Here is a 25,057-nt window from a genome sequence, read left to right as displayed (position 1 = left end):
TTTGTTAAAGTAACATAGAAACTTTCAAAACATAATCAGAAGTTTGTAAATTCTCTTCTGGATCTAAATATAAAATGTATTAAAATATAAAATAAAAAGGGCAAAGCTTAAAATAAAAATACTGACACAATCTGAAGTGTAAAGTTATATCAAATACAAACCACAAAGTGCAACAACACTCTCATGGCATGCAGTGCTATACTGCACTGGACGAGCCTCTCCACTTCCAGAAATTCAGGGAATGCCCCTTAGAGAGATATAGAAAATTTGATTGCCTATAATCTTGTGAGAGATCTCGCAGGGCTGGAGGATCATTTTAGATCATCTCATCTGAGCAGACAGCTTTAGGGCAGGCATCTCTCTGAGACTTACAGGTTCCGCCCCTTTTCCTAGAGCATTCAGTGAGTTGAGCTCCAGTCAAGTCTGCACTATAATTTTTCTCCAAGCAGGAGAATCTTTTATCATCAGCCCCCTAATCAATAACCAAGCAATTCAATTTCTAAATTGCTAAAAGTTACTGAAAATTTTATTTGAAATAATAAAAAGACAGTATGTACATTTTCTCTTATAATTAAATTATTGGTACTAGTGATCTTCTATAAATAAAACTATTTCTAGTACACTGACATATTTGGCTGTATGTTTATAATTATTGGTCCTGTTACTCTCCTCAATTTCATGGCTTGTATGTTAAAGGGACGGTCTACTCCAGAATTGTTATTGTTTAAAAAAAGATAGATAATACCACATAACCAACAGTTATAGTCATATGCTTTTTACCTCTGTGATTACCTTGTATCGAAGCCTCTGCAGACTAACCCCTTATCTCAGTTCTTTTGACAGACATGCAGTTTAACCAATCAGTGCTGAGACTTAAATAACTCCACAGGAGTGAGCACAGCGTTATCTGACACACATGAACTAGCAATGTCTAACTGTCAAAATGCACTGAGATAAGAGGCAGTTCAACGGCTTAGAAATTAGTATATGAGCCTACCCAGGTTAAGCTTTCCACAAAGAATATCAAGAGAGCAAAGCAAATTTGATGATAAAGGTAAATTGGAAAGTTGTTTAAAATTGCATGCCCTATTGGAATCATGAAAGCTTAATTTAGAATAGAGACTGTCCCTTTAATGCAAAAGCATAGTTTCCTTCCAAAACATACAATAGGCTCATGTATAGAATAACGTTCCCAATAGAAACCTTTAAAAACAAAAAAACACATTTTAACTTATTGCTTTTGTAAAGTCCAACATGATTGTGAATTTGTACTGTTTCATCTTTTATTCAACAACTGCAAAATATTCTTTGCATTTTCTGTACTCCAACCATGTCCGCTGAGAGGTCCTTCACACACATAAATATAAGTCTCTAAAGCTTTCTCCCCTGTTCCTTTAAAGTCCTGCAAATTAAATTGTGACGTGTTACAACATTCTTTGTGGGGTCCATCATCTGTAGATTGTTCTTTGTCACTGCAATACTTAAGCATCCAGTAACACATCTCTCCACAGTACATTAAAGCCAAGACGTGAACATCGCTGAAAATACCTTTGAACGTAAAAAGAAATAAATATTTGAGTTGTTTACAAAATATAGCATTTTATAGTAAACACAAAATTACATTTGTAGTTTTTCAGAGTATCCAAAATTAATATATAGTTAGCAAATCAGTATATTATTTTAGTAAAGACATTACAAATATCATGTTTCCAGTATACAGTACAGACATGTCAAACAATTTCGTCATATTCAGTGATTTAGTGTGTACTCAGATATGCGGTCCACATTTTCTGTCCCCTTAAAGTAAATCTGTCACTCTTGGACCTGCAATAATAGAGATTTTCGAAGCTAGGGGGTTTACAGTATGCATAGTAAAACAGAAAAAGAAAAAAAGATTTGCATCCTAGAATAAAATGTTATTAAACATATCTTAAATGAATTTCAGTTTGTAAGCAAATCAGGATTTTAATTCATAGGAGAGGATTTATGAAGTTGGCATTTGCAGCTTTTAAGGCTTTGTGGCACTGTAACTGAGCTCTGTAGCAACCCAAGGGTTGCAGGTTCGATCCCCTGCGAGGTCCACTCAGCCCTTCATCCTTCAGAGGTCGATAAAATGAGCAGCGCTTTGAGACCCTTACGGGTGATTAGCCGCGGTTTACAAGAATACAGTACAATACAATAATACTCATAATGGATAGCGCTTGCCGATTGGTGGCTACATTTAGCTACCAATCAAGCAAGTGCTACCCAGGTGCTAAACGTAAAATGGGCCGGCTCCTAAAGTTTCATTCCTGCTTTTCAAATAAAGATACCAAGAGAATGAAGAAAATTTGATGAGGTAGAACTAGTCTTCATGAAGCAGCTATCGTTAATATGTCTGGTGTCAGATGCTTTTGTTAAGAAAAAAATACTATGCCCAAGATAAGATCAAGCCTGCACTGTTAATAACCAATATTGTTTTAACCTTTATGCCTCTATTCTCTCCTTTTTTTTCTCACTACAATGTATTGTCACCATACAATATTGACGATCACCTATCTCAGGGCAGTAGAGGAATAATATTTTGGTTAGGGCTAGAGTTAAGGAACCGAGTACTTAAAAATGTTTTTTTCCTTCAATGACTTGTCATACCAGCTGTAGATTATAAAAAAAAAAAAAAAAAAAAAAGTATGAGAAAGTGCTTCTTTAGGTTTATTTTTTAATACAAAATAGCTGATTTTGTCCTTTGAAATCACAACCCATTAAAATGGGTTGAGCTTGAAGGAAATCAGATTTTCTTATTTTATCACTTTCTACACACACTTCTTTATCTAATCTCTGTCTGTTTACTAAAGCCTAATACTTAGAGAACAATTGAAAATTAACATTTTATTGCTTCTCCCACCTCCCACTGGGAGTGTAATTTCTTCTGCTTGCTATGTTTACACAGTTTTTTTGTAACCAATACTTAAGTATAGAAACTTTCAGCATAGGTAGGGGTAGTATAGGCAAAACCAGCTATTTCAGATGTCCATATAAATGTAAAGGTGCTATTTGCACCCCTTAACGACCACCAACATACCTTGTACGTCGGCGGTTGTTAACAAGCCCTCTTATTGGGCTTGTTTATAGTACAGGTCTTGCCGATGTCAATACACACCAGCAGGAAAAATTGATTATTATGAACAAATTAAAGGGGAGAACATGTCGGGGTAAACTGTCTTTTTTAAATGGACATTACAAATCTCTATTTTCTGTTAAAAAAAAAAAAAAAAAAAAAAAAAGTGTGTTATCCAAGGCCAAAAAGCAAAATCTGTAACCTAGGAATTTTAAATGCTCTAAATTGCCAAAGCAAGCTATTTGATTTGCAGGTCACATAATTAGCTTTTTGGCCTTTTAGGGAGAGTGGGACAAGTACACTTTTTAAAACAAGAGGCATTTAAAAAGGGACAAGAAATCCAAAAAAAATTATTTTGTTATTCAGATAGAGAATACAATTTTAGCACTACAAGCCTCCGCTCTACCAGCTGAGCTATCGAAGGATTCTACATGAGAATACAATTTTAGCACTACAAGCCTCCGCTCTACCAGCTGAGCTATCGAAGGATTCTACATGAGAATACAATTTTAGCACTACAAGCCTCCGCTCTACCAGCTGAGCTATCGAAGGATTCTACATGAGAATACAATTTTAGCACTACAAGCCTCCGCTCTACCAGCTGAGCTATCGAAGGATTCTACATGAGAATACAATTTTAGCACTACAAGCCTCCGCTCTACCAGCTGAGCTATCGAAGGATTCTACATGAGAATACAATTTTAGCACTACAAGCCTCCGCTCTACCAGCTGAGCTATCGAAGGATTCTACATGAGAATACAATTTTAGCACTACAAGCCTCCGCTCTACCAGCTGAGCTATCGAAGGATTCTACATGAGAATACAATTTTAGCACTACAAGCCTCCGCTCTACCAGCTGAGCTATCGAAGGATTCTACATGAGAATACAATTTTAGCACTACAAGCCTCCGCTCTACCAGCTGAGCTATCGAAGGATTCTACATGAGAATACAATTTTAGCACTACAAGCCTCCGCTCTACCAGCTGAGCTATCGAAGGATTCTACATGAGAATACAATTTTAGCACTACAAGCCTCCGCTCTACCAGCTGAGCTATCGAAGGATTCTACATGAGAATACAATTTTAGCACTACAAGCCTCCGCTCTACCAGCTGAGCTATCGAAGGATTCTACATGAGAATACAATTTTAGCACTACAAGCCTCCGCTCTACCAGCTGAGCTATCGAAGGATTCTACATGAGAATACAATTTTAGCACTACAAGCCTCCGCTCTACCAGCTGAGCTATCGAAGGATTCTACATGAGAATACAATTTTAAACAACTTGTATTATCTAATTTGCTTCATTCTCTTATCCTTTGTTGAAGAAGAAGCAATGCACTACTGGGAGCTAGTTAACACACCGGGTGAGCCAATAACATGAAGTATATATGTGCAGCAACCAATCAGCAGCTTCTAAGCCTAAATAGCTATCTTTTTCAACATAGGATACCAAGAGGACAAATCAAATTAGATAATAGAAGTAAATGGAAAAGTTGTTTCAAATCACAAGCTCTATCTGAATCATGAAAGAAAAAAAATTGGGTTTCATGTCCCTTTCACTTAAAGGGACAGTCAAGTCCAAGAAAACCATTCATGTTTCAAATTGGGCATGTAATTTTAAACAACTTTCCAATTTACTTTTATCACCAATTTTGCTTTGTTCTTTTGGTATTCTTAGTTGAAAGCTAGACCTAGGAAGGCTCATATGATAATTTCTAAGCCCTTGAAGGCCGCCTCTAATCACATGCTTTTGTATTTGCTTTTCAAAGCAGGGGAGAGCTAGTTCAGGTAAACCCTATAGATAACATTGTGAGCACGCCCGTGGATTGTGGCAGACACTGCACTAATTGGCTAAAATGAAAGTCAATAGATAATAAATAAAATGTCATGTGATCAGGGGGCTGTCATAAGATACTTAGATACAAGGTAATCACAGTGGTAAAAAGTATATTAATATAACTGTGTTGTTTATGCAAAACTGGGGAATGGGTAATAAAGTGATTATCTATCTTTTAAAACAACAAAAATTCTGGTGTTGACTGTCCCTTTAATTTTAACACTGCTATATTCCACGCAGTAATTGGCTGCATACTCTAGTGACCTATGTATATCTGACCTTAACCTCAGCATAGAAGGAAATCTAGGTTACAACATAGTGACACGCATATCTTTATGGACACCAAAACTTGTTTTGTTTTTTAAATAAACAACTAATGTAACTTAAAAAAAACTGCATAATACTTAATTCTATTGAATTAATTTTTGAACGTAAAATGTGTGTAAAGACATGAGCATATTGTTAGTGTATGGGAATTTCCATTACCTGAATGCATGGTATGCTGTAGAAAACAGATTGAAGGTACTGTAAAAAATAAACTTTCATTATTCAGACAGAGCAAAAAAAAAATAATTCCAATTTACTTCTGTTATCTAATTTGCTTTGTTCTCTTGGTATCCTTAGTTGAAAATCATACGGTAGGAACAGCAATGTGCTAGTGGGAACTAACTGCTGATTGGTGGCTGCACATATAGGTCTATTGTCATTGGCTCTCCTATGTTCATTTAACACCATGTAGTGCATTGCTGCTCCAACAAAGGATACTAAGATAATAAAGCACATTTGATAAAAGTAAATTAGAAAGTTGAAAAAATTGTATTCTCTATCTGTATCATGAAATAAAAATGTTGGGTTTCATGGCCATTTAAATTAGAAACATTTATAAATAGACACATTCACATACATCAACCCAACTCTCTTGGAGGTAGCTTTACATAAATTTGTACATTTTAAATAGATAAACAAATAAATAAATCAAAAGATCTTTGCCTCTGTTACCTTGGTTAAGCAAAGTAGCAGTGCTTAAATCTCGAAACGTGACATCATTTAGATTCACTGGGCTCCTTGTCTTTAGCATTTTCAGCAGGAAAAGAACTCCGTCATTAAGGCACTGGCAATACAGAAGGTTCATTATTAGTATGTGTGCCACAGTAGTTACATTTAATATATGTAAATGTAAAAATCAGATCATTTTAAGGGAAGGTAAAGCCTAGCGTTTGTGAAACGCTAGGATTTACCATTGGAACAAATAAAGGGGACTTTCAGTCATGAAGTTCCTTTGTCTGCAGCATTTTCTGCACTGAGCTGCTCAGGCAGCCCACGGCAGAACACTATTTTGCTGTGAGGTGATGTTTATACCTCTTAGCAAATAGCCGTGCAAATGTCACCTCACAGCAAAATAGCGCTCTGCTGTGGGCTGCCTGAGGCGCTCAGCGCAGCAAACGCTTCAAACAAATAAAGGAACTTTATTTGTTCCAATAGTAAATCCTAGCTTTTCACAAACACTAGGATTTACCATCCTTTTAAACATATTATAGATTTCATCTGATAGTTATTAAAATGTTGCTTTAGGGAAAATATAAAATTTAGTTGAGTGATACAATTATAGTGTTTGAGGGGGGGGGGGGGAAATAGAAAAAAAATGCTTAGATGAACACCGGTATGACGAATATAAAAACATTAATAACCAGAGGGATGGTAAGATTCTGATAAAGTGACTTCTGGTGTTTATGAATAGAATTCTCTTTTTATGCTCTGAACTATATTGATATCTGAGAAATGTACTTATAAAAACTTTGCCTCCTGAGTAGCTTTTGACTTAGGACTGGAACGCTTTAGACTCATGAAGCTATGCAAGATGTGAACACTAAAAACCTGATGATCAAAATATCCATAACCCTACAAAGCTAGATAAACAGCTAAACTTTCTTTCTAAAATTCCCATGGATAGCGCTTTAGATCATCTTTCCCTATGTATTCCTTACGCTACCAAATTGTCCATTAGCAACTGAACTTTTATATATGGGACGCTTTTGTATGTTTGTTACATTTTTTGTATTATGTTTGTAATGGTCAAATGCATTAAAATAAAAAACTAAATAAAATAAGAGCAATGTTTCTATAACATTTCAGCCTTTTCAGAATTGAACAAGTCAGGCCTCAAATGAAATCTGAACTAAAGAGCCAAAGGATCATTATTCTTTAGTTTTTTTCAACAAATAATTTTTATTAAGGTATCAAGGAACAAAAGCGCCACTAGTAGGCCAGGTCTGATTGATCCGGTCGTGGAATGTAGGAAAAAACTATTTTGATTAAAAGTTATTATGTAGTGTTTATTTACATATAAATTACAAACAACATGGATCCATGTGCAATAATTAAAACGGAGATATCTAATCACAATGCATCAGTTAAAAATACATCAAATTAAAATTACAGAGCGAATGATAAAAACAGTAAATAGTACAAATTAATGGTACAAATTTGTCCCAGCTGGGATAACAGTGAGTGCTACCACTTGATTCCTTATAACAATAGGTAAAACTGGTTAAATAGAAACACTTGGAATCCTTCTGTGTGCTTGCAACCTACTCTCCGGGTCCCAGTGTTATATGTATGTCCCTGCTGGAGCACAGTGTGTGAAATAATCAAATGTGCTATCTGTTTTATATGGTACTTGATTAGTGGTAAAACCAAGCACGGTGATGCCAATATGAAATGAAATGTATAATAAAAACTATACCTGTGTATTAAACACAGAATTGAACAAAGATTATCGCGCAAATCTGCCAATTGCGGTAGGGTGCACTAACTATCGGCTAGATTTAGAGTTTTGTCGGTAACGACCCGCGAATCTAACGCTGGCTTTTTTCTGGCCGCACCTCTAAAATAACTCTGGTATTGAGAGTCCACAGAATGGCTGCGGTAGGCTCCAAAAAAGGAGCGTAGAGCATATTTAACGCAACTTCAACTCTCGATACCAGAGTTGCTTACGGACGCGGCCAGCCTCAAAAATGTGCTAGTGCACGATTCCCCCATAGGAAACAATGGGGCTGTTTGAGCTGAAAAAAAACCTAACACCTGAAAAAAAGCTGCGTTCAGCTCCTAACGCAGCCCCATTGTTTGCTATGGGGAAACACTTCCTATGTCTGCACCTAACACCCTAACATGTACCCCGTTTCTAAACACCCCTAACCTTACACTTATTAACCCCTAATCTGCCGCCCCCGCTATTGCTGACCCCTGTATATTATTTTTAACCCCTAATCTGCCGCTCCGTAAACTGCCGCTACTTACATTATCCCTATGTACCCCTAATCTGCTGCCCCTAACACCGCCGACCCCTATATTATATTTATTAACCCCTAATCTGCCCCCCACAACGTCGCCTCCACCTGCCTACACTTATTAACCCCTAATCCGCCTCACTAACCCTATAATAGTATTAACCCCTAATCTGCCCTCCCTAACATCGCCGACACCTAACTTCAATTATTAACCCCTAATCTGCCGACTGGAGCTCACCGCTATTCTAATAAATGTATTAACCCCTAAAGCTAACACCCACCTAAATTAAATATAATTTTAATCTAACAAAATTAATTAACTCTTATTAAATAAATTATTCCTATTTAAAGCTAAATACTTACCTGTAAAATAAATCCTAATATAGCTACAATATAAATTATAATGATATTATAGCTATTTTAGGATTAATATTTATTTTACAGGTAACTTTGTATTTATTTTAACCAGGTACAATAGCTATTAAATAGTTAAGAACTATTTAATAGCTAAAATAGTTAAAATAATTACAAATTTACCTGTAAAATAAATCCTAACCTAAGTTACAATTAAACCTAACACTACACTATCAATAAATAAATTAAATAAAATACCTATAATTATCTACAATTAAACCTAAGACTACACTATCAAATAAATTAAATACAATTCCTACAAATAAATACAATGAAATAAACTAACTAAAGTACAAAAAATAAAAAAGAACTAAGTTGCAAAAAATAAAAAAATATTTACAAACATTAGAAATATATTACAACAATTTTAAACTAATTACACCTACTCTAAGCCCCCTAATAAAATAACAAAGCCCCCCAAAATAAAAAAAATGCCCTACCCTATTCTAAATTACTAAAGTTCAAAGCTCTTTTACCTTACCAGCCCTGAACAGGGCCCTTTGCGGGGCATGCCCCAAGAAGTTCAGCTCTTTTGCCTGTAAAAAAAAACATACAATACCCCCCCCCCAACATTACAACCCACCACCCACATACCCCTAATCTAACCCAAACCCCCCTTAAATAAACCTAACACTAAGCCCCTGAAGATCTCCCTACCTTTAGTCGTCTTCACCCAGCCGAGCCAAATTCTTCATCCAAACGGAGCAAGAAGAGGTCCTCCATCCGGTAGAAGTCTTCATCCAAGCAGGGCAGAAGAGGTCTTCCATCCGATTGAAGTCTTCATCCCAGAGGCATCTTCTATCGTCATCCATCCGGAGCGGCAGCATCCTGAAGACCTCCGACGCGGAACATCCATCCTGGCCGACGACTGAACGATGAATGACGGTTCCTTTAAATGACGTCATCCAAGATGGCGTCACTCGAATTCCGATTGGCTGATAGAATCCTATCAGCCAATCGGAATTAAGGTAGGAATATTCAAGTTCAATCCGATTGGCTGATCCAATCAGCCAATCAGATTGAGCTCGCATTCTATTGGCTGATCGGAACAGCCAATAGAATGCGAGCTCAATCTGATTGGATCAGCCAATCGGATTTAACTTGATTCTGATTGGCTGATTCCATCAGCCAATCAGAATATTCCTACCTTAATTCCGATTGGCTGATAGAATCCTATCAGCCAATCGGAATTCGAGGGACGCCATCTTGGATGACGTCATTTAAAGGAACCGTCATTCATCGTTCAGTCGTCGGCCAGGATGGATGTTCCGCGTTGGAGGTCTTCAGGATGCTGCCGCTCCGCTCCGGATGGATGACGATAGAAGATGCCTCTTGGATGAAGACTTCAATCGGATGGAAGACCTCTTCTGCCCTGCTTGGATGAAGACTTCTACCGGATGGAGGACCTCTTCTTGCTCCGCTTGGATGAAGAATTTGGCTCGGCTGGGTGAAGACGACTCAAGGTAGGGAGATCTTCAGGGGCTTAGCGTTAGGTTTATTTAAGGGGGGTTTGGGTTAGATTAGGGGTATGTGGGTGGTGGGTTGTAATGTTGGGGGGGGGTATTGTATGTTTTTTTTTACAGGCAAAAGAGCTGAACTTCTTGGGGCATGCCCCGCAAAGGGCCCTGTTCAGGGCTGGTAAGGTAAAAGAGCTTTGAACTTTAGTAATTTAGAATAGGGTAGGGCATTTTTTTTATTTTGGGGGGCTTTATTTTATTAGGGGGCTTAGAGTAGGTGTAATTAGTTTAAAATTGTTGTAATATATTTCTAATGTTTCTAAATATTTTTTTATTTTTTGTAACTTAGTTCTTTTTTATACTTTAGTTAGTTTATTTCATTGTATTTATTTGTAGGAATTGTATTTAATTTATTTATTGATAGTGTAGTGTTAGGTTTAATTGTAACTTAGGTTAGGATTTATTTTACAGGTAATTTTGTAATTATTTTAACTATTTTAGCTATTAAATAGTTCTTAACTATTTAATAGCTATTGTACCTGGTTAAAATAAATACAAAGTTACCTGTAAAATAAATATTAATCCTAAAATAGCTATAATATAAATATAATTTATATTGTAGCTATATTAGGATTTATTTTACAGGTAAGTATTTAGCTTTAAATAGGAATAATTTATTTAATAAGAGTTAATTAAATTCATTAGATTTAAATTATATTTAACTTAGGGGGGTGTTAGTGTTAGACTTAGCTTTAGGGGTTAATACATTTATTAGAAAAGCGGTGAGCTCCAGTCGGCAGATTAGGGGTTAATAATTGAAGTTAGGTGTCAGCAATGTTAGGGAGGGCAGATTAGGGGTTAATACTATTTATTATAGGGTTAGTTAGGCGGATTAGGGGTTAATAAGTGTAGGCAGGTGGAGGCGACGTTGAGGGGGCAGATTAGGGGTTTATAAATATAATATAGGGGTCGGCGGTGTTAGGGGCAGCAGATTAGGAGTACATAAGTATAACATAGGTGGCGGTCGGCAGATTAGGGGTTAAAAAAATGTAATTGAGTGTCGGCAATGTGGGGGGGCCTAGGTTTAGGGGTACATAGGTAGTTTATGGGTGTTAGTGAGTGTACTTTAGAGTACAGTAGTTAAGAGCTTTATGAACCGGCGTTAGCCCAGAAAGCTCTTAACTACTGACTTTTTTCTGCGGCTGGAGTTTTGTCGTTAGATTTCTAACGCTCACTTCAGACACGACTCTAAATACCGGAGTTAGAAAGATCCCATTGAAAAGATAGGATACGCAACTGACGTAAGGGGATCTGCGGTATGGAAAAGTCGCGGCTGAAAAGTGAGCGTTAGACCCTTTTTTGAATGACTCCAAATACCGGCGGTAGCCTAAAACCAGCGTTAGGAGCCTCTAACGCTGGTTTTCACGGCTACCGCCAAACTCCAAATCTAGGCCTATGTGTTTACCACAAGCTAAGAAGATAAGTATTGAATATTTCTAAAAATAAAAGTAACGTGAGGAACTAATTGACCATGCCACGTGATAAAGGAAAAGATTCCTGAATGTCCTAGTCCAAAATAAAAAAGAAGAGGGCCAAAATTCAAATTATATCACAGTTCTGCCCAAGAGAGAAAATTGTTCCCAAAAGATGAACCACCAATAAAGTCTTAGTGTTATGTGTTAAGTTAAAAAAATTTTTTTTTAAAAAATCCTTAAATCTGTGTAATATGTGAACGCACGGTAATAATTAATAATATATTAATATATATTTAGTAAACATTATAGTGGTATATTTTAACATAACTGTATGATAGGCAACTGCAATGAGAAGGTATTTTAAGTATAATCCAATAATTTGCATCCATAATAAAGAAAACATATAATCCTGTGCTTTCTAGAGGAGAGGAAAAACCATAGTTTTTTATTTGATGACCAGACCTTCCAGTCACTTAGAACATATCTACCTCATATTTTCCCAATCTGAGGCCAGGGATGCACAGAGGAATCAGAATCCCCACCTGAGATCAACAGTTTTTAGTTAAAGTGCATGTAAAGTCAACCGAATTGCTCTTCATCAAAGTGTGTAATTGCCAAAATAAAGGTTAGTTTAATTCATCATATTTTTACAATCTCTATATAAAAGTAAATATATATATTTTTACTTGCGATTCTTATCGCCGATTCCTCAGTCTGCTATTTTGGTCCCACATTTGATTTATGATTGACACTTCGCTTTCTTAATATTTTTTTCACCCCCGGGGCGTCAGGCCGGTTGTTCGCTACGTCACGCACTTTAACAGTGCATGCGTGAACTACTCCATGACGTAGCATACTCAATGCTCGTTGAATACTTTGTTTATAATATATTTACAGAGTTTAAACGCATGCGCAATGGGAAACGAGGTGCTGAGGTTTATAGCATTTTGTTTGCTATACGCATGCGCGTATGTCACCCCTGATCATGAACGAGCTTCAAACAGACGTCATCGAGTGGGTGGTAAATATTGAAATGATGCAGGGGAAATTGGGGTGAGATACAGGAAAAAGACGGTTGGGAGGAGTTCAATGATTATAACGCTGATAAGTTGGAATTGAAATAAAACGATAAAGATTATTTATATTCGAAAAATAATATTGCGGTTTTAATATATATAATATTGTGAGCAAGTAGGTTTACTTTAATAACAAAAAAAAATTACATTCACTTTAAATGGATAAATAAAACATTTGGATGGGATTTTTTTTTACTACCGCATTTTTTTTTACTACCACATGATTAAAACTATTTGAGAATACCCTCCATATGCTAGATCTTGGCAAACCTGGATCTAAAAAACATAACTAAGATATAGGAGTAAGAGTATATATTTTTTGAATTCAGGGTTTTAGTTCACTTCTTTTCAGAAACTAAAGTGCAGATTTTTTTTTATTTACTGTATATATATATATATATATATATATATATATATATATATATATATATATATATATATATATATATATATATATATATATTATATACAGTATATAAAAAAAAATATCTGCACTTTAGTTTCTGAAAAGAAGTGAACTAAAACCCTGAATACAAAAAATATATACTCTTACTCCTATATCTTAATTATGTTTTTTAGATCCACACACATATACATATACACACACACACAGGTAGCCCTCAGTTTACGCTGGGGTTAGGTTCCAGAAGGATTGGCTGTAAATTGAAACCCAGTTTATAATGTAAGTTAATGGGAAGTGAGGGAGTTAGGTTCCAGGCCCCTCTCAAAATTGTCATAAGTAACACCTAATACATTATTTTTAAAGCTTTGAAATGAAGATTTTAAATGCTGAACAGCATTATAAACCTAATGAAATAATCACACAACACAGAATATATAATTAAACTAAGTTAAATGAGCAAAAACATTTGATAAACAGCATTATAAACCTAATAAAATAATCACACAACACAGACTTTACTTGCATTTTTCTGCAAACAGTTCTTTCTATGCATTCCAATCTGCAATGATTTATAGACAGGAAGATCTTGTTCCTTTGAAATCTGCTCAATAGCTCAGGTCTGGTTAAACCGATTAAGTTCAGCTTGCTTTGCTTGCATATCTTTGCTGCAACACAAGTGGACAGCTCCACCTACTGGCTATTTTAATCAATGCACTGCTTCTCAATGCTTTTCAATAGCAGTCACATGACTGAAAAAAAAGGTTGTTATTCTGAAACGGTATATATATTTATTTTCAAGTTTCGGTTTTCCTTAGTTGTTCCTCACCACAGGATATGTAATATACAATCATAACACACCATAATTGTTCTGTTGCTTTCATTTTAATAGCTACAGCTATACATTTTTCTTTAAACCACAGTGAGTTTATGTATGGATATTAATTACATTCTGTTTGGCAGAGAAGCAGATACCTGTTTGAATGTACTTGCATGTCTACAAAGCCAGCCCTCTCTTTCTCTTACAGTATGACTATACATATACAGCAGAGCTCCACGCCTCCAGTACAGACATTCCAACACTTCATCCTCAAGGACAACAACTGGAGGCTGAGAAAAAAGAAGAAAATAGACTTATGACTACAAATGAAGACCCTGTGTATTGCAATTGTGGTGTTTTGGTGACCAGATCAAAGAACTCTTCTACTCATCTAATGCTTGTATTGCTACAAGGAAACATACTGCATAGTAATTTTGAGGAATCTAACATGTACATAGTTACAAGCATGCATTCCTATATCCCCCTAGACCACAGCATTATGGGCTAGATTCATTACCAGACTTCAGTCTTGTGAGCTTTAGTAAATGGACTATAGGAAGGGTAGGGGCTTACAGTGAATCTAACCCAGTGTGATGTACTTTCAGTTAATTATGGGATTATAGATATACTTGGAGTTTGTGAACTGAAACGTAATTTTCATAGAGTCCTCCTTTCTATTTAGCATGCTTCATGTAATTCAAACAAAGAGAAGCAGTCTGCCAGGAACAAACAACAGTGGCTTGTTCTATGGCCCAGTTACCACCTGGTAGTAGTTTCTTTTTGCCAAATTGTGCTTTTCACAGAGGAAAACTTACCTGAAGTATATCAGTCTGATCCCACCTAACAAGGTCAGTATAGCCCTAAAATACCAGGCAATTCTCCTCTGAACAATGGAAACGGCAACCTCATATGATCTTTTCGGCCTTCTATGGGCCTCATCAGTGAGCTGGTTGTTCGTTCCTGTGAGTGCGCTTCTCTCTGTGTGTATTTAGGCTCCCTAAGGGAAAAAGGGGCAACCATACGTGGACTCCTTGCTCAGTGTGCTTAGAGGAATATGGCTTCACCTCACTGACAAGGCCCAATGAAGGCCCGAAACTATTGTCTGGCGTTGTGGTGTTCCTTGTTCAGAGAGGAATTGCCTGGTATTTCGGCGCTGGACTGACCATAATAGGCGGAATCAGACTGATATACTACAGGAAAGTTCTACTCTGTGAAAAGTATTACTGGGCTAAAAAGAGGCTACACCCAGGTGGTAAATCACCATAGAACAGGCTAAGAATGTTATTGAGCCGGTTAGTCGTTCCTGTGGGTGTGTTTCTCTCTGTATTTATGCTTCAAATAATAAAATATTTAAACATATCAGGGTTCAGATTCTGAATGGACAAATAAAATGAAAGTATCTGACCACTACATTTACCAGTAAGTACTTCATAAATTCAGCAGACTATAGTAAACCATCTTACATAATATACATATGTATGTGTGATTATAATTACTAGTAATAATAAAAATAATAATATTAAGTGTGTAGTAAATTTTAGCAAAAAAATAATAATACACAGAACCAACCAATGGCACAGATGTGGAGCTAACTAAATTTGCCTCTCTTGAGAGGCACCCTAAACAGTAACTGCAAAATTAATTTGAAAAGAGGGTGAACTTGTTAACATTTAAAGTGGTGTTAAAGTTAACTCTAATTCAATCAAGCACCACATTGTTGAGGCAAAATAAATATAAGTTTCACTCATAATTTTTTTACAATTTATAGTAAAAATCAAGTTTTACCCTTTAGAATTCATTTTCGTAACTTCATCTAATTCAACCCGTATATACATTTTTTTTTTTTAAAAGGTCTTAATCACGTTCTTTGAGGGACCAATTAAAATTTCGGCCGTTAGGCGGCCGTAGCTCCGTGTCATCCGCCCCTTTACTCACTGCGCATGCTCTTTTCAATTCATTTACAGCCTGATTACAATGGTGCTCTCCCGTGCTCATTGGGAAATAATGTTACGGGATTAATGCATGCGCAGTGGTTCTCAAAAATCGCCGATTGGCGCATGCGCATTTTTAGACTGCCGGTGAACGCGCATTTTGGGGCGAAGTGACGTGACAAGAAGATGGATGTAGGACTTGGGAGGAGTTATTAGCTAAGCGGTAGGGAGCTTTAAATACCGGTATATTTTTTTAGCAAAAACATAGAAGTAATAAAAAAAAAAAAAAAAAAAAACTTAGCGACTAGATTAGGGTCATAAGGATAAATGCTAGGTTGTCTTTAAGATTGTAAAACTTTACCTTCACTTTAAGGTAAATCCGGTTATGGCAGTTTGTGGAGAAAAGATACAAATACCCAACACAGTAATTACTTAAAGGGACATGAAACCGAATGTTTTTCTTTCATGATTCAGACAGAGCATGCAATTTTTTTAAATAACTTTCCAATGTATTTATGAAGTCTAATTTGTTTTGTTCGCTGTGTATCCTTTGTTGAAAAGTATAAATATGTATGCTCAGAAGCTGCCGATTGGTGGCTTCACATATATGCCTCTTGCCATTGGCTTTCAGCTAAGTCAACAAAGGATACCAAGAGAATGAAGCAAATTAAATAGATGTAAATTGGAAAGTTGTTTAAAATTGTACAATCTATCTAAAGCATGAAATAAAAAAAAAAATTGGGCTTTTGGCATAAAAAGGGATAAAAAGCACTAAGCAGTGGCTTATATTTAATAAAAATCGTTACAATATGTATTATTCTTCATCTATTTTAATGGAATTTACCTTTTATTTACTTTAAATTTAAATTTGTCAGAGCCCTACAAGGAGCCTGTGGAAGCTTATTTAGTACAATGTCATAAAACTTCTAGAGTTGGTTTGGTATCAAGTACATAGACTGGATAATCAGATTTGCTCATGCTCACAACTGCTAATATGAAACTTAAATGGGCATTAAACACTTTGAGATGGCAATATAAAATGATAAATTGTATATAATAAAACAACTCTGCAATATACTTTCATTATTTATTTTGTCCTCTTTGCCTGTAATTCCATTCTGAAATTGTGTGCTTTTCAGTTCCTGTTAGAAATGGAAGTGCAGAACACTGTTAAATCCAGCACAACCATTGGCTGAACACTCTAGTGACCTATGTATAACTGTCCCTAATTGGCCACAGCAGAGAAGGTAACACAAGTTACAACATGGCAGCTCCCAGTGTTTTATAGACCCTAAAACTTTACACTTATTTTGTCACTTTTTAAACCACTAATGCAACTTTAAAAAATACATCTACATGTTAGTCATGGACTAATCTTTTCTTTGAATGCATCATTCTATCTTGCATGTATTTAGTGTTTAATGTCCCTTTAAATTAAAAAATGTTCCACTCTTTTCACACTGGGGGCAGGGACTGCAGTGAAAACTTCTAAGTAATTCTGCAAAGAAAACAAGTAAGTGATGTTTTGGGGGTTTTGTTTTTGTTAGTTTTTTACACTTTTTATGTTTACTTTGATTTACCATATTTGTTTTTACCAAAGGAGCACTGTTTAACCCCATCCAACCGTTAGGACGTTCCATGCCGCCCTCACTGCGCTAGGCTTTAGCACTGTTAGGACAGCATGAAATGTCCTAGCCGTTTGGCTGTCCTAAAGCTATAGCCGGGCTGGAAGTCATACCTAGCATCATAGGCACTCCACCCCTGACCCAATCACATCATTGAAATCAAGCGATCACATGAAAAACTGCGTGATTTCAATTTTTACTTATTTGTTTACATTAAAACTTTGTTCTGATGTAGACAAATAAGTTCCGGCAGGAAGGGGTTAATATCCCTTTAAGTAATCCGTAACCTTTACCACAATATACACAGCAATCAAAGCAACTGTATTTAAAGTTTATCTAACAGAACTGGTCACCTCTTTGCCCATATTAGCTTCTTTGGCTAAAAGTTCTGGTTCTGAAAGCATTTGAATAAGGTCTTTGACCTTCTGTTGTGAAGAGTCCTCTGGAAAGTCCTCATTTACCAGCTGGTTTTCCTCAAAGAATGTAATGTCTAAGACAGCCTATAGGAAACAAGAACATACCACAATTCATGCTTAAGATAGCGTTGGAATGTCATGATATCTAAATAAAATGGAATAATCAAAGGTAAGTAATAGCATGGACACGGAGTGAGATTTATTTATGGAACATACTTAAATAATAGCTTGCAGAAAAAAATAATAATAAAAAGTAATAACAGCGAGAGACAAACATGGAAAGCATTGTTAAAACACTGTCGCTATGTGCATCACTGCCTGAGTATGTATGACAACCCATTGTCGTCATGAAGGTGGCTCCCTGATCTAAAGCAGTTTTTGGTGACGCCCCCCAGCTACAGTCCGGGGATCATTTGTGGCTTAGTGGGCAGCACTCCCAAGGTTCAGTGGAAGTACAAGTGACCACATTTGTGGTGATGTCACAAAGGGGAGGAATACCAAGGAGGTTATTCAAAACCGTCAATCTCAGCTCTCTTAGCAGCTAAAGATAATCATCTGCTCTTATATATGGCCTTGAAAAGCAACAAGCCATCTAAAAATAACAAGTAAAAACATGGGTTGGGGAGAGGATCTTAAAAAGGGACAGCGCAGCCAAACTTAAACGTTCACAATTTAGACAGAGCATGCAATAAAAAAACTTGCATTATCTAATTTACCTCATTCTCTTGGTGTCCCTTGTTCAAAACCATACCTAGGAAGGCTCAGGAGCTGCAATGGACTATTTTCGTAGACGGATTGATTCTTGTAAAAGATCCCCACTCTAAGATCTGGATTTGCAGAGATCTTAAGAGTGGGGATCTTTTACAGGAATCAATCCGGGTATGAAATTATCCGAAGGGTACGAGCCACTGCTTGCTTCCGCTTTCGGATCCTAGATCTAAATGTGCATCCCTACTTAGCAGTGAAGGAGTTAAGAATACGCCTATTGGCAAATGTAGGTTTTCCGCTATATAAAAGGTCAGAATAGCAATAACTAAAGAAACTATATCTTTATGCCACCAATAGCAGACACATAACAATGAACTATATAGCACACACAATAATGAATTTAACTATCTGAAAAAAAAAATATATATTTGACATTAATTTCATGGCAAACATTTTGGATCATGCTTATGGTTTTATTATGTAAAATTGTACTTTCACCTGTACATTCTCATCTCATTTCTGCTTGATCTCTTCTCACTTTTACAGTTAACGCTGCCAGTTTTTTGTAGCCAATAACGCACCATTTTTATAGTCATGCTCTAGAGTCTAGACCAGTGGTTCCCATATTAGGCGGTACTGCCCCCTGGTGGATGGTGGGATTACCGAGAGAGGCACTAAAAGGCATAACATGTGGAAGGGGGGGGGGGGCTTTTGGATTACCATTGGGGGTGCTAGTGGAAAGGAGCGGAAGAGGATGCTAGTGGGCCCAACCACACCATACCACTCTTGGGCCGGCATGCCTCTTCAATGATTTATCAAAAGTGAGTAGCAGGGTGGACCCCTCCAATTATAATTATCATAATTTGTAGTGCTTTATAGATAGATGGGTAAAGCAAAACAACTTTCTCTCTTTGTATTTATAGTTTCACTGATCTTTGCCTTCAAAGCTTTTTATTTTATGATAGCTCAGGTTTATCTGCAACGCTTTCTCTCACTACGATAAATTGCAGCCACTTGTACTTTAGGCTTGCATTCTTTGTTTTTCCAGCACTGTACATTAGCACATATTATAAACATTAAACAATTTAAAGTTATGTGTAGTAGCAGGAAACACACCAAAGGTCTGTTGTGCTTGCCTGAGTATCTTTGTACACAGACAATCATTTAAGGTTTTTAAGTCTTCTGAAATAATCTTGTGGTGCACCATATAATACTTTGGTAAAGTTGATTTATTGGTGCAGTAGTACAGCTATGTTTCCAGCAAAGAAATCAACTCCAGATCTCTGGCGATTTAAAAGGGACATAAATCATGATTTTTTCTTTCATGGTTCAGAGAGAGCATGTGATTTCCAATTTACTTCTATTATCGAATTTGCTTCATTCTCTTGGTATCCTTAGCTACGTTATGCATCACATTCAAGTTCTTAAACATTTGGGTATCATGTTTCTTTAATTTTGACTTTACTGTCCCTTTAACGAGATTGTTTTAGCAAATTCAGTTGAAGCTTTAAGAAGGAAAAAAAAGTCAAAATGTGTTTTTGACAATGCATCATATACAAGGATTTAACAGTTAGTATTTACAGTAGCTTGTTGATCCAATAAAAAACTAATTGCTACCTTGGAGTCAAGATGGATTTTACTGTCTTTTTAAGAAAACTTAAAAGTACACATTGTTTAAAGCAACACTCTAGTCAAAATTAAACTTTCATGATTCAGATAGGGCATGCACTTTAAAACAACTTTCCAATTTACTTTTATCATCAAATATGCTTTGTTCTCTTGGTATTCATTGTTGAAAGCTAAACCTAGGTAGGCTCATATGTTAATTTCTAAGACCGTGAAGGCCGCCTCTTATCTCAGTGCATTTTGACAGTTTTTCACTGGTAGACAGCGTTAGTTCATTTGTGCCACACAAATAACATTGTGCTCACTCTCGTGGAGTTATTTATAACTCTGCACTGACTGGCTAAAATGCAAGTGTCAAAAGAACTTAAATAAGAGGGCAGTCGGTAGAGAGTTTTAAATACATGGTAATCACAGAGGTAAAAAGTATATTAATATAACTGTGTTGGTTTGCAAAACTGGGGAATGGGTAATAAAGGGATTATCTATCTTTTTAAACTATACAAATTCTGGGGTAGACTGTCCCTTTAAGTCAGTGTAACTTAGGGGGAAAAACATGATTGTCAGACTTTAAAAAAGAAAAAAAGTTTTAGTAAAAACAACCCACAAACACTCTTACAATTAGTCCTTAATAGTACCAAATAATACCAAGACTATGGAAACATGACGACATACCCACCACCTTAAAGAGGCACTAAATACATTTCATGCACCTTCCTCTATGCATGGGTGCTGCCATTATGGAACCTAGGTTTCACTGCAGGTATCTGAAGAAGAACTGCTGTACTTGTGCAAACACATCAGCACTAGAATATTGTATAAGATTTATTTCAACATACAGGCACCCATGACTAGAGGGAGATGGGGAATAACCTCAATGCAATGCTTATAAAATGTATTTAGTGTTTAATGTCCCTAAAGTAAGAGTGACTTGTGATAAACAAGTATTTCCCAATTAACATACTGGACTTTTGATATGACAACATTTTTATGACAATCAGAGCCACAAAACTTTTAATTTTCTCACCCAAAACCTACTGCCTCCAAATTTAGTTTGGTGTAGTCAATTTTCCAATAGCACCCTCACACCTATACATACAAGGAATTTGCTTTTTTCCTAGATATGTGAATTCACTCTAAGTGGAAGAAGGCAGCTATTTGTGCCACTCAGCTGTTTTCGTTGCTGCATTTATTCTTGTGCAACAGCAACAAACTAAAATCTGGATTTACTTAATTATTTTGGATGCACTATCACATAAAGGCAAATAATTATCTACCACTAAATAATTCTATATTGCTCCTGATACGGGGAGTATTTTGGCCTAGGCAAACAAGGCACTTGCCTAGTGCGGCAGTTTGAAGGGGGGGGGCACATTTTTTGTAGCTATATTTGTATGAAGCTTACAGTTATTTTAGAAGTATTATACAGGTATATAATAGGAGATTTTGCACAGGGAGCTTAAATTCAAGGTGGTATAATAAGAGACTGCCTTTGGAACTTACGGTTTATAGGTAACTGAAACTTTAATTTATTTAGTTAGCTATTGCCTTTAGTTCTGTTGGCTTTCAGCACTTCGAATTGTGTTTGGGGAAGTATTGTTTCAAGAAATCTGTGTTTGTTTTGCTTATATATATATTGCAGCGATAGATGTGTGTGTGTGTGTGTGTGTGTATGTGTGTGCGCGCAATTGTTTTGCAAACCCTGGTTTACTTTGTAATTACATGGAAATTTTTTTTTTTTTTTTAAGAATTCACATTATTTCATGAGCAAAACATTTTATGGCCATAAAACCTGGGGGATGGGATTAGTGGGCAGCGGAATTTTTAGTGCCTAGGGCAGCACAAAACCTAAATACGCCACCTGATATAAATGCTCTTTGCAAACTGCTTTTTAATTGAGTACAGAACATACCTTACTGTAGAGATGTAGAATTGATAAAATATTAAATGGTTCTGTTTTCTCTGTGCAAAGTTGTTTCAGGGACTGCAAGGTATCAGAGGCTTTTGACAAAACTGCATCTAGAAATCAAACAATAGGTTTAGTATACTTAAAGGTAAGGTAAAGTTGAGCACACTACTTAACGATATCTTTCATAGATTTAAAAATAAGCATAAGTTTCATTCATCAATATACTATATTTATCCTAATTACTTATTTTTCTACCTTACAATTACTGTTCCGACACCAATCTTTCGTCCGCCCGACATTTTTTAATCTTTGATTGACAGTTGCGATCAATATTACTGTCAAATTAGCTTTTTCCCCTTCAGGGGTTTAGCCCATCCATTCCTACGTCACTGTATTACTGAGCGCATGCGTCTGACTACACTCAACCTAGTTCCACCCGTGCTCGTTCGTGAGTTGCGCATGCTCTGTGCTAACAATACAAACTTTGTATCGGGCAGTGGGGGAAGTGGCGCATGCGCAGACGAAATCGACTTTGTGAACGCGCATTGACCTGACGTAAAGGAGGGGGGTGAGACCGCTCGCTGACATTATACATAGAAACACGGAAGTGGCATGGGGGAGGAGTATTCCAATAAACGGTAGGAAATATAAACATACGATTGCATCTAAATTACATAATAAAACTAAAAATAAACTTAGCGACTACGTTCAGGATAAATATTACACTGATTATATGCATTCAATACAGCTAAACTTTATCTTGCCTTTATTAAAATTTGAAAATTAAGTAACTTTTAAGTACATTTGTAACATTTCGCTATTGTTGTGAACAAATCTTTTCTGGTATCAGCTGTTTCTGCCATACAATATGAAGAGAGGAAAGGAGTGAAACATTTACACCTCCCTATAATGAGTTTTGCTGCTAGTGTTGATTAAATAACTGCCCCTGTTATATAGCGCCCACACTTAATGAATTAAAATGACTGATCCATGTTCTACACGACATTCTTTAGAAAATAACAAATGACTGAGGCTTTGTAAGTACAATTTCTGAGTTTCTGATCTATGTACCTTTTACTTATCTACCGCTCTGTTCTTTCCCGTTTAACCAGCTTAACATAATAGTTATTTTTTTTTATAAAAATCAACTTTTCCTCCTCACCATCACGTGCTTCTGATACTAGTCTCTCCCACTTCTGCTGTAACTCTTCTGCTCGTTGCTGCCATTCACAGCTGTTGGAGGCCGCCATATTGGAAGCGTAGCGTACTGAAGCAAATCATGTGACACGATCACGTGATTTTTAGTTGTACTGGGGTATATCTAAAGAACTGTCTGGACCTAGTTGAGTATATGTGAGTGAGGGCACCATGCAATGTGCAGTTGCAGTAGCAACCTGTTGTGTCAGATCTGGTGAATCATCAGAATGTGGAATCGGCAATTTCCGGAAACCCGCCCACACATCTCTAACCCGCCCACACATCTCTAACCCTCCCACACATCTCTGCTAAACTAATACACATTATCCTAACGTACGCCCAGGCAACCTCCCACTTCTAGTACTCCACACACGATACCTCCCCACTCCTCAAAAATGCCAGCTACGATCTCTACTAACTAGCTAATAATACACAGGCTACCTCCAACTTCTCTCTCTTCCAAAATGACAGCTACGTTGGGACCGATGAGCTGTCACATTTACAATGTTGTCAACATAGTATTTGTGACAGCTTGTCACGTACGAGCCATGTTATTTAGTATTCTTATATAAATTACATATTTAAGTATATCACCATACTTATTGTGTTTATATACACAGTGTGTTTTTTACTATAAAGTGTAGTTATATTGCAGCGTTTATTAGTCACTATTTACAGAGCATATCTATATATGTCACATATACTCATTGTGCTCATATATATGGCAGTGTATATTATTGACTATTAAAAGTGCATATGTATATATGTCACCTATACCTGTGTTCATATACATTAATTCCCTATTAACCCATTACATGAATAAACTTTATCTTATTTTATGTATGTAACTATATACACGTGTATGTGTATATATATATATATATATATATATATATATATATATATATATATATATATTCACACACACACACATATATATATATATATATATATATATATATATATATTGTACTAATATATTAACCCTTACTTAACTTTAATAAACAATATCTTATTTTATACATCAATATCTTATTTTATACATTATATATATATATATATATATATATATATATATATATATATATATATAGTCTATATATATATATATATATATATATATATATTGTACAAACATATGAACCCTTAAATTACTTTAATACTTGTGTGTGTGTATATATATATATATATATATATATATATATATATATAGTTTACATATAACCCCTATATATTTATATATCTATATATAAATATATATATATATATATAGATATACTTGTAATAAACATTATCTTATAATATACATGCTAATATATATATATATGTATATATATATATATATATATATATATATATATATATTCCTAATAGATTAACCCTTACTTTACTTTAATACAGATATATATATATATTTTATACCTATAAACCATATATATATATATTTATATATTTATATATATAGTGTACTAACATATTAACCATTACTTTACTTTTACTTTTATAAACTTTCAATTATTTTATACATGGGATTAATTTACCTATAACCTCCTATCTATCTATCTATCTATCTATCTATCTATCTATCTATCTATCTATCCATATAGTGTAATAATATATTAACCCATACTTTACTTTAATATACTTTATCTTATTTTATATATTGAACAATATATATATATATATATATATATATATATATATATATATATATATATATATATATATATACACACGTATAATCCGTGTGTAAATTGCTAAACCATCAGAATTGGTTTTCA

General features: G+C 35.5%; 1 protein-coding gene across 1 annotated transcript; it reads right to left on the bottom strand.

The window, feature by feature from the left end:
- Window positions 1–504: 504 nt before the first annotated feature.
- RIMOC1 (RAB7A interacting MON1-CCZ1 complex subunit 1) lies at window positions 505–23,476 on the bottom strand. Its single transcript, XM_053700431.1, has 6 exons — window positions 23,242–23,476; window positions 22,083–22,189; window positions 17,777–17,923; window positions 14,023–14,157; window positions 5,938–6,049; window positions 505–1,548 (listed from the first exon to the last, which is right to left on the bottom strand). Exons 1-6 carry the CDS (start codon window positions 23,327–23,329, stop codon window positions 1,277–1,279), a joined length of 861 nt encoding a protein of 286 aa, XP_053556406.1. The 5' UTR covers window positions 23,330–23,476; the 3' UTR covers window positions 505–1,276.
- Window positions 23,477–25,057: the final 1,581 nt, after the last annotated feature.

The sequence above is a fragment of the Bombina bombina genome, chromosome 2, assembly GCF_027579735.1.
Source record: "Bombina bombina isolate aBomBom1 chromosome 2, aBomBom1.pri, whole genome shotgun sequence".
Lineage (NCBI taxonomy): Eukaryota > Metazoa > Chordata > Amphibia > Anura > Bombinatoridae > Bombina > Bombina bombina.
This window is presented reverse-complemented; position numbering and strand designations above follow the sequence as displayed.